Source organism: Sus scrofa, chromosome 16 (genome assembly GCF_054392235.1).
Source record: "Sus scrofa isolate SSC_HxYL_T2T_F1_AM1 chromosome 16, Sscrofa_HxYL_maternal_Yorkshire_Landrace_v2.0, whole genome shotgun sequence".
NCBI classification, from domain to species: Eukaryota; Metazoa; Chordata; class Mammalia; order Artiodactyla; family Suidae; genus Sus; species Sus scrofa.
The window spans coordinates 45,196,470-45,208,884 of NC_139398.1; the positions used below are offsets into that span (position 1 = coordinate 45,196,470).

The window sequence follows — 12,415 nt, forward strand, 5'->3', positions numbered from 1 at the left end:
GAAAACTAGTTTATGGAAAGGGCATTGATCTAATTTCCAAGCTCCACTCCAGTGTTTTCACTTTGTACCCACTCTTGGGCAACACAGGTGCTATGTTTCAGCACTATCCTCTGCAACCTGCCTAAGAAATAATTCCTTGGGTGAAAGTCTCTGTACTCCATCCAGCATGTAAATGCACATCTTCTGATTTTATTCAATACCATAGCCATGTCCTAGTTAGCCTGAGCTTCATCCAACAAATATTTACCGAGTACCTTCGAGTACCTTCCACGTGACACATTGGGCTCAGCCCCATACATCTCCCTGAACAGAGAATTTGAAGAACTAGTTTCAACTAAGAATTTTAACACAAAGGGAAATAGCAACAAAGCTGAAGAAGAGTCTACATCGGAGCTTTCAGCCCTGACATTCCAATAATTTCCTTCATTTAATTAAATTACTTTTGGAAAAGGGTAAATTTTTCTATCTAATCATTGTAGAGCTAAGCTAATATAGTGTAATCACCACTTCCTTTTTAAAAATATGTAAAAACTTTGCAAAGCAGCCTTGTGATTCTACAGCAACATTATGACATTAGGATTACAATGCAAAAAATGGTCCCAGTTTGGGACCCTGGTCCCTGGTTCTGCAGGAAGTAGAACAGACGTTATTTGTACAGAATTGTGTTTGTCTGTTCTAACTTATCTAGGAACTACCTGAAGGTCTGATGTAAGGCGCTTGTCTTTGTTTTACCTAATTCAAAACTTACTCAGGATAGAACTTGAAAGACAATTAAAAAGCCTGTGACCACCTGGTGCAAAGATTTAAATTGAGGCATACCACAGAGTTCTGGGATGAAAGCTAAAGAAAGTTTGAGAAATAAGGAAATTCAAAAGCATTTAGAAATACAAGACTTTAGAAAGTGAAGCACATGCTCAGAGCAGTACATATTAACAGAAAAGATCCAAGAGGGTTATTTCTCCTCCACTCACTCTTTCTCTCCCTCTCATTTGGCTCCTGATGTTCAAGAAAATCTGTCAAAACACTAGTGGAAGTAGTTCCCGTTATGGCTCAGTAGAAACAAATCCGACCAGTATCCATGAGGATGTTGGTTTGATCCATGGCCTTGCTTAGTGGGTTAAAGGATATGGTGTTGCTGTGAGGTGTGGTGTACATCACAGACATGGCTTGGATCTGGTGTTGCTGTGGCTGTGGTGTAGGCTGGCAGCTGTAGCTCCAATTTGACCCTTGGGCTAGAAATGTCCATATGCCTCAGGTGTGGCTCTAAAAAGCAAAACAAACAAACAAAACAACAAAACAACAACAAAAAAACCCCATAGCAACAAAAAACGCTAGTGGAACACAAGTTAAAGGAACAGAGAATTCAGAGACCACATATGACTAAGAACACAGTTCTTACAAAAGTAGTTCAGAAAAGTTAGCTAACAAATCAATAGCTGCAGCCTACAGCAAACAACAAAAACAAACCCTGAGAAGATGTTAGTTTCAAGAATTATCACATTATTACATTCAGAATATCTTATTTTCAACTAAAGATTACAAAAATGTGAAGAAACACAAAAGTATGGCCCATTCACAGAAAAAATTAACAAATTTACTCCAAGAAACAGAGACAATGAACTTATTAGACAAAGCCTTTAAATCAATTACCTTATGCTCACAGTGCTAAAGGAAACCATGGACAAAGTGCTAAAGGAAATCAAGAGAATGTTGTATGAACAAATAAAGAGTACCAATAAAAAGATAGAAATTACAAAAAAAAAAAAATGAACCAAATAGGAATTTGGGAGCTAACAATTAAAATATCTGAAATGAAAAACTCACTAGATGGTTTCAGAAGCACATCTGAGCATGTGGGAAAACAACCAGTAAATTTGAAGATAGGTCAATTAAAATTATTTAGACTGAAGAACAGAGAGAAAAAAGAATGATGAAAAATAAGCAGAATATAAGAGATCTGTGGGACACTACACTGGTGTATCAAAATACACAATGGGAAGCTTGGAAGAAGAGGAGAAAGAGCAAGAAGAAAGAAATGAAGAAATAATGGCTGAAAACTACCAGAATGTGATAAAAGACATAAATCTATAAAGGATCAATACAAAAAGATCCACACTAAGACACACAATGGTTAAATTTTTGGAAACCAAGTACAAAGAGAGAATCTTAAAAAGTATCAAGAGAGAAGCAATTTGTCACTTTTTTTTTTTGGCTGCACCTTCAATAAGATTAATAGAAAATGTCTTAAAAACCACAGTCTAGAAAGAAGTGGGATGACATTTTTTTTTAAGTTTTAAAGGAAAACTCTTAACCAAGGATTTTATATCCAGCAAAACTAACCTTCAGAAATGAAGCAGATAAACGAACAGTGAAGTGGTTCCTTATCAGTAAACCTGGCCTACCAAAAATGCTAAAAGGAGTCCTTCAGACTGAAATGGAAAGGATGTTAGACAGCAACTCAAAGCTGTAACTGATAAAGACTTTTGATGAAGGTAGCTACATATTCAAACACAAGATCCAATATTATTGTAGTTTTGGTTTATAACTCCTTTTTAAAATCTCCAATATGATTTTAAAATTCATTAAAAGAATAATTAAGATTTATGTTAATGGACATACAATGTATAAGTGTAATTTATGAGAACAATGATGCAAATGGGGGGAGGACAGAGCTTCAACAGGAGAAGGGTTTTTATATATTATTGAGGATAAGTTGGTATTAATTCAAAATAGATTGTTATAAATTTAGGGTATTAATTACAATTCCCATGGTAAACACTAAGAAGATGACTAAAAAAAGGATACACAAAAGAAAACATGACCATGTTTTACCCTATCTTGTTTACTACTTTCCTTTTTTATTGCACTGAAAGCTCCAGAAGGTCAGAGTCTTGGCTTGTCTTGATTTCCACTGAATCCTCTGTGCCTGGAGCAGTGCCTGACACATAGTAGATGTTTGGTAAAAATTTGTTGAATGAATGAATTAATGGAGATATTGAGTAGACAAATTTAGATGCATTTAGAGTTTAAGTGAAAGGGCCTACAGTGGAGGTATAAATTCAAAAGTTAAAGGAGATTAAAGTGGGTATTGTCCTCTCCAACTTAAAAAATGTGAAAATTGGTACAGACATGGTAAAATGAGTATGTATAATGCATACACCATCTTCTCATTATCTTCATGCTGAAGTAAGCCTAGCTGGCAGAAGAGATACACATTTTCATGGTACAAATTCTAAAGAGAATTTAATATCTGAGCATTTTTGAAAAAGCACATTAGAAAACATAATGAAACAACATATCATTAACAGTGATCTTCTCATCATGGCCCTTGATGACAGCTCAGGGTCAACACAAAAGTCAATGTATTTCAGTGAAAGCATTCTACAGTCCAACCCAATGAGAAACCCAAGATTTCTCAGGCCCTAACATAATCTAAGCTGAGTGAACACAGAACAAGATGCTTTGTATATTAGGCGACCAAGTTGTTAAGGCTCAGCTTTTACCATGAGTATCAGCATGTTTGATTTGTTTTATTGCCAAGAGAAAAGGCCACTTCACTTTTTCATGGGTTGAGGGTTAAGTGACTTGTCCAAGGTCACAAGGCTAGCGGGAGAGCTGGAGTTTGACCCTAGGCCCCCAGAATCCCAACTCAAAGAATATCCTACTACGCTCAATCCTCTGTGCCTTTTACACTCACATAATAAAAGATGTCAGGTCACATTTCTGAAATACTGTAGGTAGGATCCTGTCTTTTTTTTTTTTTTTTTTTTTTTAAAGTTCCCCCCAAAGTATGCATCATGGCAGGAATTAGAAGAGGCTTTTTTGGGGGGGAGGGGTTGCACTAGCAGCATATGGAAGTTCCCACACCAAGGACTGAATCCAAACTACAGCTGCAACCTATACCACAGTTGAAGCAACAGTGGATCCTAAACCCCTGGTGCCAGGTCTGGGATAAAAGCCACACCACTGCTGAGACCATGCCAGATCCTCAACTTGTTGCAACTCAGTGGGAACTCCGAGAGGCTTGTTCTTGTTAGGGGTCTCTTGTATCTTGCCCAGTACCACAAGGCCCAAATATTAGGGCTTTTGGCATCTGCCCTGTGCTCATCCTTTACCTACATTGAGGCAAGGATTGGGAAATATCAGACAAACAGGTAATAAGACAATTGCTTCTGTGTAAAATGACATAGTTTGAGCAGGGCTGAAATGTTTTCAATCACTGTTTGGACTAGGGAAAATAGCAAAAGGTGAGTCATAGACTTCAGAAATAATTATATCCTCAAGGATCAAGTGTGTGACCTTAAAAACAATGAAAAAATCCTTTTCATTGGTTTTACTGTGTTTTGAATAATATTTACAAGTTCCATGTAATACACAAAAGCTTGGGAGAGAATAATATTGTGCCTAGCCCTATTTTCTAAATAACAAAAGTAGGTAAATAACAAATAAATAAAAAGACAGACAGGCATACATGCAGAGTTTTATTAAATTCCAGGAGTGAAGAAAGGCATAAAATAAAAGGTAAAAGCCTCATAAACATCTATCATCCCCATCTCACTCTGCAGGATTAATTACTCTTATTTATATTTTTTATTTTTCTGTATATCCCCCTGGAAAAAAATTATCTAACTCTGTATCCTAGTCCATGTCCCTAGTCTTTGGGATTACTATGACCTACATAAATAATTACCATTAACTACAACATAATACATTTGCAGCTCCATGTTACCAAACATTAATTCACTGAGAAAACAACTTACACTCTTTGCTGTAGAACCTTCCATAAGAATGATCCTGGGAGTTGGAGGCCAGCCCAGGATCTGTAATTGGAACCATACAAGAGTGCGTTGTGTGTATTGGTTTTTGAACGGTAAGTTTCATTATGAAATACATCTGAGTCAGCTTGTAAAAATCTCACAACAAAAACATCCACTTATGGTCTCCATGCAAAGGCTGACCAGAAATACGTCTCAAACATACATTCCTATTTTCCTGAAAAGTAATGAGAAATTATTCACAGAAGTGTTCAAGGTATGTGAAAAGAGCTTCATCATCTATCTTTGGTTCATGGAAATGGGATCAAAGGTGAAAATGATACATGAAAGTTTTAGGATAAATTTTAAATTATGAAGATAATTGTCTTCTGGATATCAAAAGAGGGGACACAATACAAGATAGTGAGAGTTATCTAAGTTTTTTAAAAAGCGAGGTCTGTGAAGCTACATCCCCTGCCTTACAAATTATGTGATTCTAGACAAATTACTTAACTCTCTGTCTTAAATGAAGTAATGCAAATAAAGCATTTAGCCCAGGGCCTGGTGGTTGGAGCGCACTCCATACAGGCGAGTTGCTATTAATCTACAGTTCCTATTACCAGAATATTAAGAGTAAGTCTAAAAAAATAGAAAAGAACAATGTTTCCCTAAAGGCAGAGAGAAAAAAGGTAATATGGGATGGGAAGAACTTGACAATAGAAATTTACTACATAATTAGCGCATTTATCCCTTCCCTCAAATGAAAAATGAACATGTTATCTCCATAGAAGCAGATCATAGTGCAAGTTTGTCAGAGTTCCACATTAGGTTTTGGTTTTCCAAGCCTCTTGCAGACTTTGGCATGGGAAAAATACATCTTGAAACCCTTATTCTAGAACTGAAGAATTTAGGTTAACCTCTTTGCTTTGGGTAAGAAATAGCATTCTCCCATAGGAAACTCTCAGGTCTTCTGACATGAAAGGCAAGATTTACCTAGCTTTATTTCTTGCCCCGATTTTGTAAATTTCATAGGGGGAAAAAACTCACAAAAAATAAAAATCTAAGAATATAAAATTGACTTTAAAAAATAATTTGAATTGTTCACATCTTTGCTAACTGATTGCCAGGTAAATCCTAGAAGTTAGGTGGTTATTTCTTCTTGGCCAGAAACTTGCTTTATTTTTAATCTTCTAACTGCTAGTTTCCTCTAGATCTGACCTTCTAATTTCTCTTCTTACCTGAAGCTGCAGAGGAGGGTGGATGAACACAAGGGCTGTATACCACCACAGCAGAAGCAAATTCTGCTGAGGATAAAGCTCTCTTCCCCAACAAAGCTGGCTGTGCCCAGAGAGTCTTCTCAGCAAGTGTTACTTACCCCCTCCTCCCTCCACTTGGATAGGAGTTGAAACTTGTCATCCCTTTTGTAGAATATTCCCTTCACAGGAAGACCTCTGCCAAAATCAATTCGTACAATATTCTATTGTAAAGTTATTTCACTTTTTTTCTTTAAAACAATTTTTTGTATAATCCTTGGGATGGTGCCTAAGGATGATACTATATATTTCTATAAGGGTTTTAAACAATTACTTAAAACACAATTAATGAGATCTTGGAATGAGTAGGGATTTCCACAGTCATATAACTACTTCCTCCAAATGTAGAAATTCTTTCTACAACATCCTTGAGAATAAGAAATTGAATTCTGATTAAACACTCTAGCAATACAGAACTTGCTATGAGGAGGACCATGCAACAGTAAAAACAAAACAAAACCCCCCAAACAAAAACAAAACCCTGGATGGAAAGTTGGAAGGCAGAGTCCTACTCCCCTCCCCATTGTAACCACTTACTCCAATCTGGGCTTTGGTTTTCTTATTTATAAAACATAGAAGTTGTTATTTTTGACCACTAAGATTCCTTTGAGGTCTAACAGTATGCAAAACATTTCATAAGAGAAAGTCCTAATTGTTAGAAATCTGCCTTCCTTTAGCTTCTGCCCACAGGATCTATTCTCTAGTCTAAAGAGATACAAATAAGTACATTTTCACACAGTAGTTCCTTAAAATTGAAAGCTGGGGATCACATCTGCCAGAAGTACTCTATCCTCCAGGCCAAGAATATTTCTTAGACTGTATTTCTTACTTACATATTATTAGCATATCCTTCTGTGTTTTAGTAAATGAAATAATGGTTAAATGGACAAAAATTATTTATAATATTTGAGTGGAAGAGGTAGATGGAAAGTTGAAAATTTGCAGCTAAGAGTTTGCTAAAACTTTCATTTTTGTAAGAGGTTAAATGAAGAATATTATTTTAGCAATCTGCAACTGATTGACAACAGTTGACATTTAATTAATTGCTATTTCTATGAGCCAAGGTTTTATTGTCTTTGTAGGATTTCAAAATGCTGAGATGGGGGACATTGTGTTGAAATATGGTGAAAGCCTTAGAGACCACAGAGGGGAGCTGGGCTGTTGTGCCTTGAATTAAATGGGCCATGCACTGTGCTATTTGGGATTCTATTTCTGGTTTTTTGGTTTTCTTATATTCTTCCTCACTGTTTGTCTGCTATTACTCTACACTGCTGCCAATGGGTCTGACTATGGCAACTCATCTTTCTTCTTCCAATTTCCTGCTTCTGATCCATTGTGGGTTTGGCAAACAGATGACCAAACATTTTAGAAAGTTGTCTTAAATTAGAGTAAATGAACTGGGACACCATTTTTCATTTATCCAATTGGTTAAAAATATAAAAGAATGATTATTATTGTGGGTGTGGGGAATATAGACAAACTCAAATTCTGCTAAGGACAGTATATAAACTGGTATTAACCCTCTGGACAGCTATTTGGCAATCTATTTTAAAAGCCCTAAAACAACATATCGCCTTAATTTGACAAGCCTAATAGTAGTAGGAACCTGTCTTCTGAAAACAGATGGACAAGTATAGAAGAACGTGTAAATAAAACTTTTTCATAATAATGAAAAATTGGAAATATTCTATCCATCCACCAACAGGGCACTGGTTCCATGAAAAAATGATATTTATATCTGATTATCAACAAAGAAGTATGCATATGCTATATTGGAATACAGTCAGTTCATAACAATGAAAGATCAGAAAGAGAAATTAAGGAAATAATCCCATTTACTACTGCCTCAAAAAGAATAAAATATCTAGGAATAATCCTACCTAAGGAGGCAAAAGACCTGTACTCTGAAAATTATAAGACGTTGATGAAAGAAATCAAAGATGACACAAACAGATAGAAAGATATACCATGTTCCTGGATTAGAAGAATCAATATTGTCAAAATGACTACACTACTGAAGGCAACCTACAGATTCCAGGCAATCCCTGTCAAATTATCAATGGCATTTTTCATAGAACTAGAACAAGACATTTTAAAATTTGTATGGAAACACAAAAGACTGAATAGTGAAAGCAATACTGAGAAAGAAAAACAAAGCTGTAGGAATCAGGCTCCCCCACTTTAGACTATACTATTAAGCTAGAGTCATCAAAACAGCATGGTATTGGGACAAAAAACAGAAACATAAATCAATGGAGTAAGAGAGGAAGCCCAGAAAAAGCCCCACACATTTACGGTTAATTAATCTACGATGAAGTAAGAATATAAGATAGAGAAAAGACAGTCTTTTCGATAAGCAGTGCTGGGAAAACTGGACAGCTATACGTAAAAGAATGAAATGAGAACACTAACACCATACACAAGAATAAACTCAAAATGGATTAAAGACCTAAACGTAAGGCTGGATACTATAAAACTCTTAGAGGAAAACAAAGACACAACACTCTTCAACATAAAGCACAGGAATATATTTTTAGATCCATCTCCTAGAATAATGAAAATAAAAACAAAAATTAAACACATGGGGCCTAATTAAATTTAAAAAATTTTCCATAGCAAAGGAAACCATAAACAAAATGAAAAGACATCCTACAGAATAGGAGAAAATATTTGCAAATAAAGTGACCAACATAGGATTAATCTCCAAAATATACAAACAGCTCATGCAACTCAATATCAAAAAGACAAGCAATCCAATCAAAAAATGGGCATAAGATCTAAATAGACATTTTTCCAAAGAAGACATATAGATGGCCAAAAAGCACATGAAAAGATGCTCAACAGCACTAATTATTAGGGAAATGTAAGTCAAAACTATAATGAGGTATCACTCACACCAGTCAGAATGTCCATCATCGAAATGTCTATAAACAATAAATGCTGGAGAAGGTGGGGAGAAAATGGAACCCTCCATACACTGTAGGTGGGAATGTAAATCGGTACAACCACCATGTGGAACAGTATGGAGGTTCCTTAAAAAACTAAAAATAGAACTACCATATGATCCTGCAATCCCACTCTTGGGCATATGTCCAGAGAAATCATAATTTGAAAAGATACATGCACCCCAATGTTCACTGCAGCACTATTTGCAATAGCCAAGACCTGGAAGCAACCTAAATTTCCATCAATAGAGGAATGGATAAAGAAGATGTGGTATGTGTATATGTGTGTATATATAGTAGAGTATTATTCATCCATAAAAATAATGAAAAAAAAAAAGAATGAAATAAGGCCATGTTCAGGAACATGGATGGGGATCTAGAGATTGTTGTACTAAGTAAGTCAGAGAAAGAAAAATATCAAGTGATATCATTTGTATGTGGAATCTAAAAAAAAAAATGATACAAATGAACTTATTTACAAACAGAAACAGACTCACAGACTTTGAAAATAAACTTATGTTTACCAAAGGGGAAACATGGGAGGAAGAGATAAAACGGGAGTTTGGGACTAATATATAAACACTATATATAAAATAGATAAGCAATAAGGACCTACTGTATAGCACAGGGAACTCTACTCAATATTGTGTAATAACCTATATGGGAAAAGAATCTGAAAAAGAATGGATATATAGGTATATGTATAACTGAATCACTTTGCTGTACACCTGAAATTAACACAACATTGTAAATCAATTGCCCTCTAATATAAAATAAAAAACTTAAAAATCAGTTCATATATACAATCCCATTTTTAAAAACATTTTATGTTTGAATGGAAGTATCTGAAATGTTATAGACAAAATATTAATTAACAATCTGTCTTCAGTATTAAATTTATTTTAAAATTTTCGTATTTCTAACATTTTCAAAATATTAACAGTTTAATAATTTTTTCTTTCTTTCTTTCTTTTTTTTTTTTTTTTTTTTTTTTTTTTTGCTGTGCCCACAGCATGCAGAAGTTCCTGGGCCAGGGATCAAACCCACGCCACAGCAGTGACCTAAGCCCCAGAAATGACAACACTGGATCTTCAACCCATTAGGCCACCAGGGAACTCTGATAGTTTAATTTGAAAGTTGGTTTAAACGGCTGCTTAAACATGATGAATTCATCACAGAAGCTTTATTTCTACTCCTTCCGAATATTATATGAAAATAATAAAGACATTTTAACAACGAAACGATAAGGTTAAAGCAAGTGGGAAGAGCCAAAAGCAGGTGAGAGATTTCAGGAATGAAGATGGAGAGAAAAGTGGTTGGTTTGATGGCAAGAAGCCTACAGGGGACTTCCTAAGATTTAAAAACTGGGAATAGGGGGGACAAAGGAATCAGATATCAAACACAGAATGTGGGTTGGTGGGATATTGGTGCTGTTCTCTGAATCTGGGAAAACAAGAGTAGGTAGATCAATGATAGATAAAAAATTCAGTCTCGTATATCTAACTTTGAGAGACTTGGGGGATTCACAGGGCACTGGATATGTACATCTGCCATCCAACAGGCAGATGGGGGGGTCATCTGCATGAGTGGCAGCTGATGCCAGGCTTAGCCACATGGTCACATAGGGAGACTAGTCTAGTGACAAGAAGCCAGGGGATGGAATCCTGGGGCAACATCAACTGTAATAAGCAGTTAAGTAGATCTAAAGCAAATAACCAGAGAGGCCATAGAGCCAGGAAGGGTGGAGCAAGGGAGGGAATAGAGAAGTGGGGACTAATAACAAACAAGGTTAAAAAAAAAAAAAAAAAAAAAAGATAAGGACTGGCAAGTGCCTCTGAATTTGATAACAAAGAAATGATCCAGTAAAAAGCAGATATTGTGGGAGTTCCCTGGTGGCTCAGTGGGTTAAGGATCTGGCATTGTCACTGCTGTAGCTCAGGTTTGATCCCTGGCCCAGGAACTTCTGTATGTTGCAGGTGCAGCCAAAAAAAAAAAAAAAAAAAAAAAGGCAGCTACTATTGTGCAGTGATCAGAATGACAGAGATAAGGGAATGGAGACAGCCAGCAAAAACAGTGTTTTCAGGAAGTTTGGCGGTGACAGAATGAGAAATGTGAATGGCTAGTTGCGGATATCACACTTGGGGGTTTTGGTTTTGTCTCTTTAATAGAGGAGAGGGTTAAGTGAAATTACATGTGGCATGATATGAACCATTACTCTACAGAAAATCTATTCAAATAAACTAATACAGTTTTTAAGTAATTACTCTTACTTAACCAAATAGCAGCAAAGGCTGGCATAGCTAATCCTCTGCTCTTACTTTTTTTTCTATTTTAAGATCTCAAAAAACTCTGCATATTAAAACATAGAAATATAAACTATCAAATTAATTTTGAGCATTTAGGGGAAGGTGGAGGTGACAACCCCTCCCCCAAATCTTCACTGAGACTCTTTGCATTAAGACACCCTAAAACATAATTTCATAGCCAAACCCAATACAAACTTATTATCTTGACAATTGAGATATAATTCTAGTAAGAAAGTAGCCAGAAATCAGTATTTAAGGTATGCTTCTGTGTCCTACTCAAACCAACAGCATCCTACTGATCAGAAGAAGTTTGCCATTTTCAAAGTTGCTAACAACCTCTTGATACGGAACATTTAAACATGATTTATTTTTTGTTATCTGAGCACATTCTCTATCTTTTGCAATACTCACAACATGTGCTAGTGTCTTTAGTAACTATATGTTTACATAACAGGCATGCTTTTGTCCACCACAGCATATTTTTTAAAAACTGAAATACTTACAAAAAGCACTATTAGCTATTCAACAATTTGAATTCCCTAGTTAGGGAGATGAGGCCAAATAGTATCATACTTTTTTTTTTTTTTTGGTAACTATTCATGGCAGAACTTCAACTACTTTCCTCTTAATGTGGTGTTCTGTGCAGTTAGTTTTTCTTTCCGTGTCTATCTTAGAAGGATGGAGTTTCAAAAATTAAAAACATGTGACAACAGTGATTTTAGCACATTTTGTCTGGAGCAAGGAGAACGCAGCATGAACAGAGAGAAAGATTAATTCATTTATGTACAAGCTCTGGTGTATCAGGTAGAATCATCAAGCGGATAAGAGCAGGTCTGTTCCTACTTCTACTTTTATGCTTCATGTAAAAAAAAAAAAGAAAGAAAGAAAAAGCCAGCAACCCTATTTTTGTTTTGATTATAATAATCCTAACAAAACTCACTAAGAAACATGCTCAGGGATAATGATCTCTGAATTTTGTGAGTTGACAATTTTCCTCAAGTGCCTAGAAGAATTCACAGGAAGTTTTCTCTTTCAGTAATAAAAATGTGAAAGCTTAAAACACTTTACTGTTAAAAAAAGTTTCATATTTATTCAAG

The 12,415-nt window shown here is 35.5% G+C and overlaps 1 protein-coding gene across 3 annotated transcripts in view; it reads right to left on the bottom strand.

Moving 5' to 3' along the window:
• Window positions 1–12,415, bottom strand: part of ARL15 (ADP ribosylation factor like GTPase 15) — a 442,112-nt gene that overhangs the window by 78,116 nt on the left and 351,581 nt on the right. The window contains exon 6 of one of the 3 annotated variants that reach the window (XM_085002262.1): window positions 4,761–4,820. The exons of the other annotated variants lie outside the window; for them this stretch is intronic. Within the exon in view, the coding sequence (XP_084858388.1) occupies window positions 4,761–4,820 (60 nt within the window). The remainder of the gene's footprint in view (window positions 1–4,760; window positions 4,821–12,415) is intronic. 3 annotated transcript variants of the gene reach the window in all.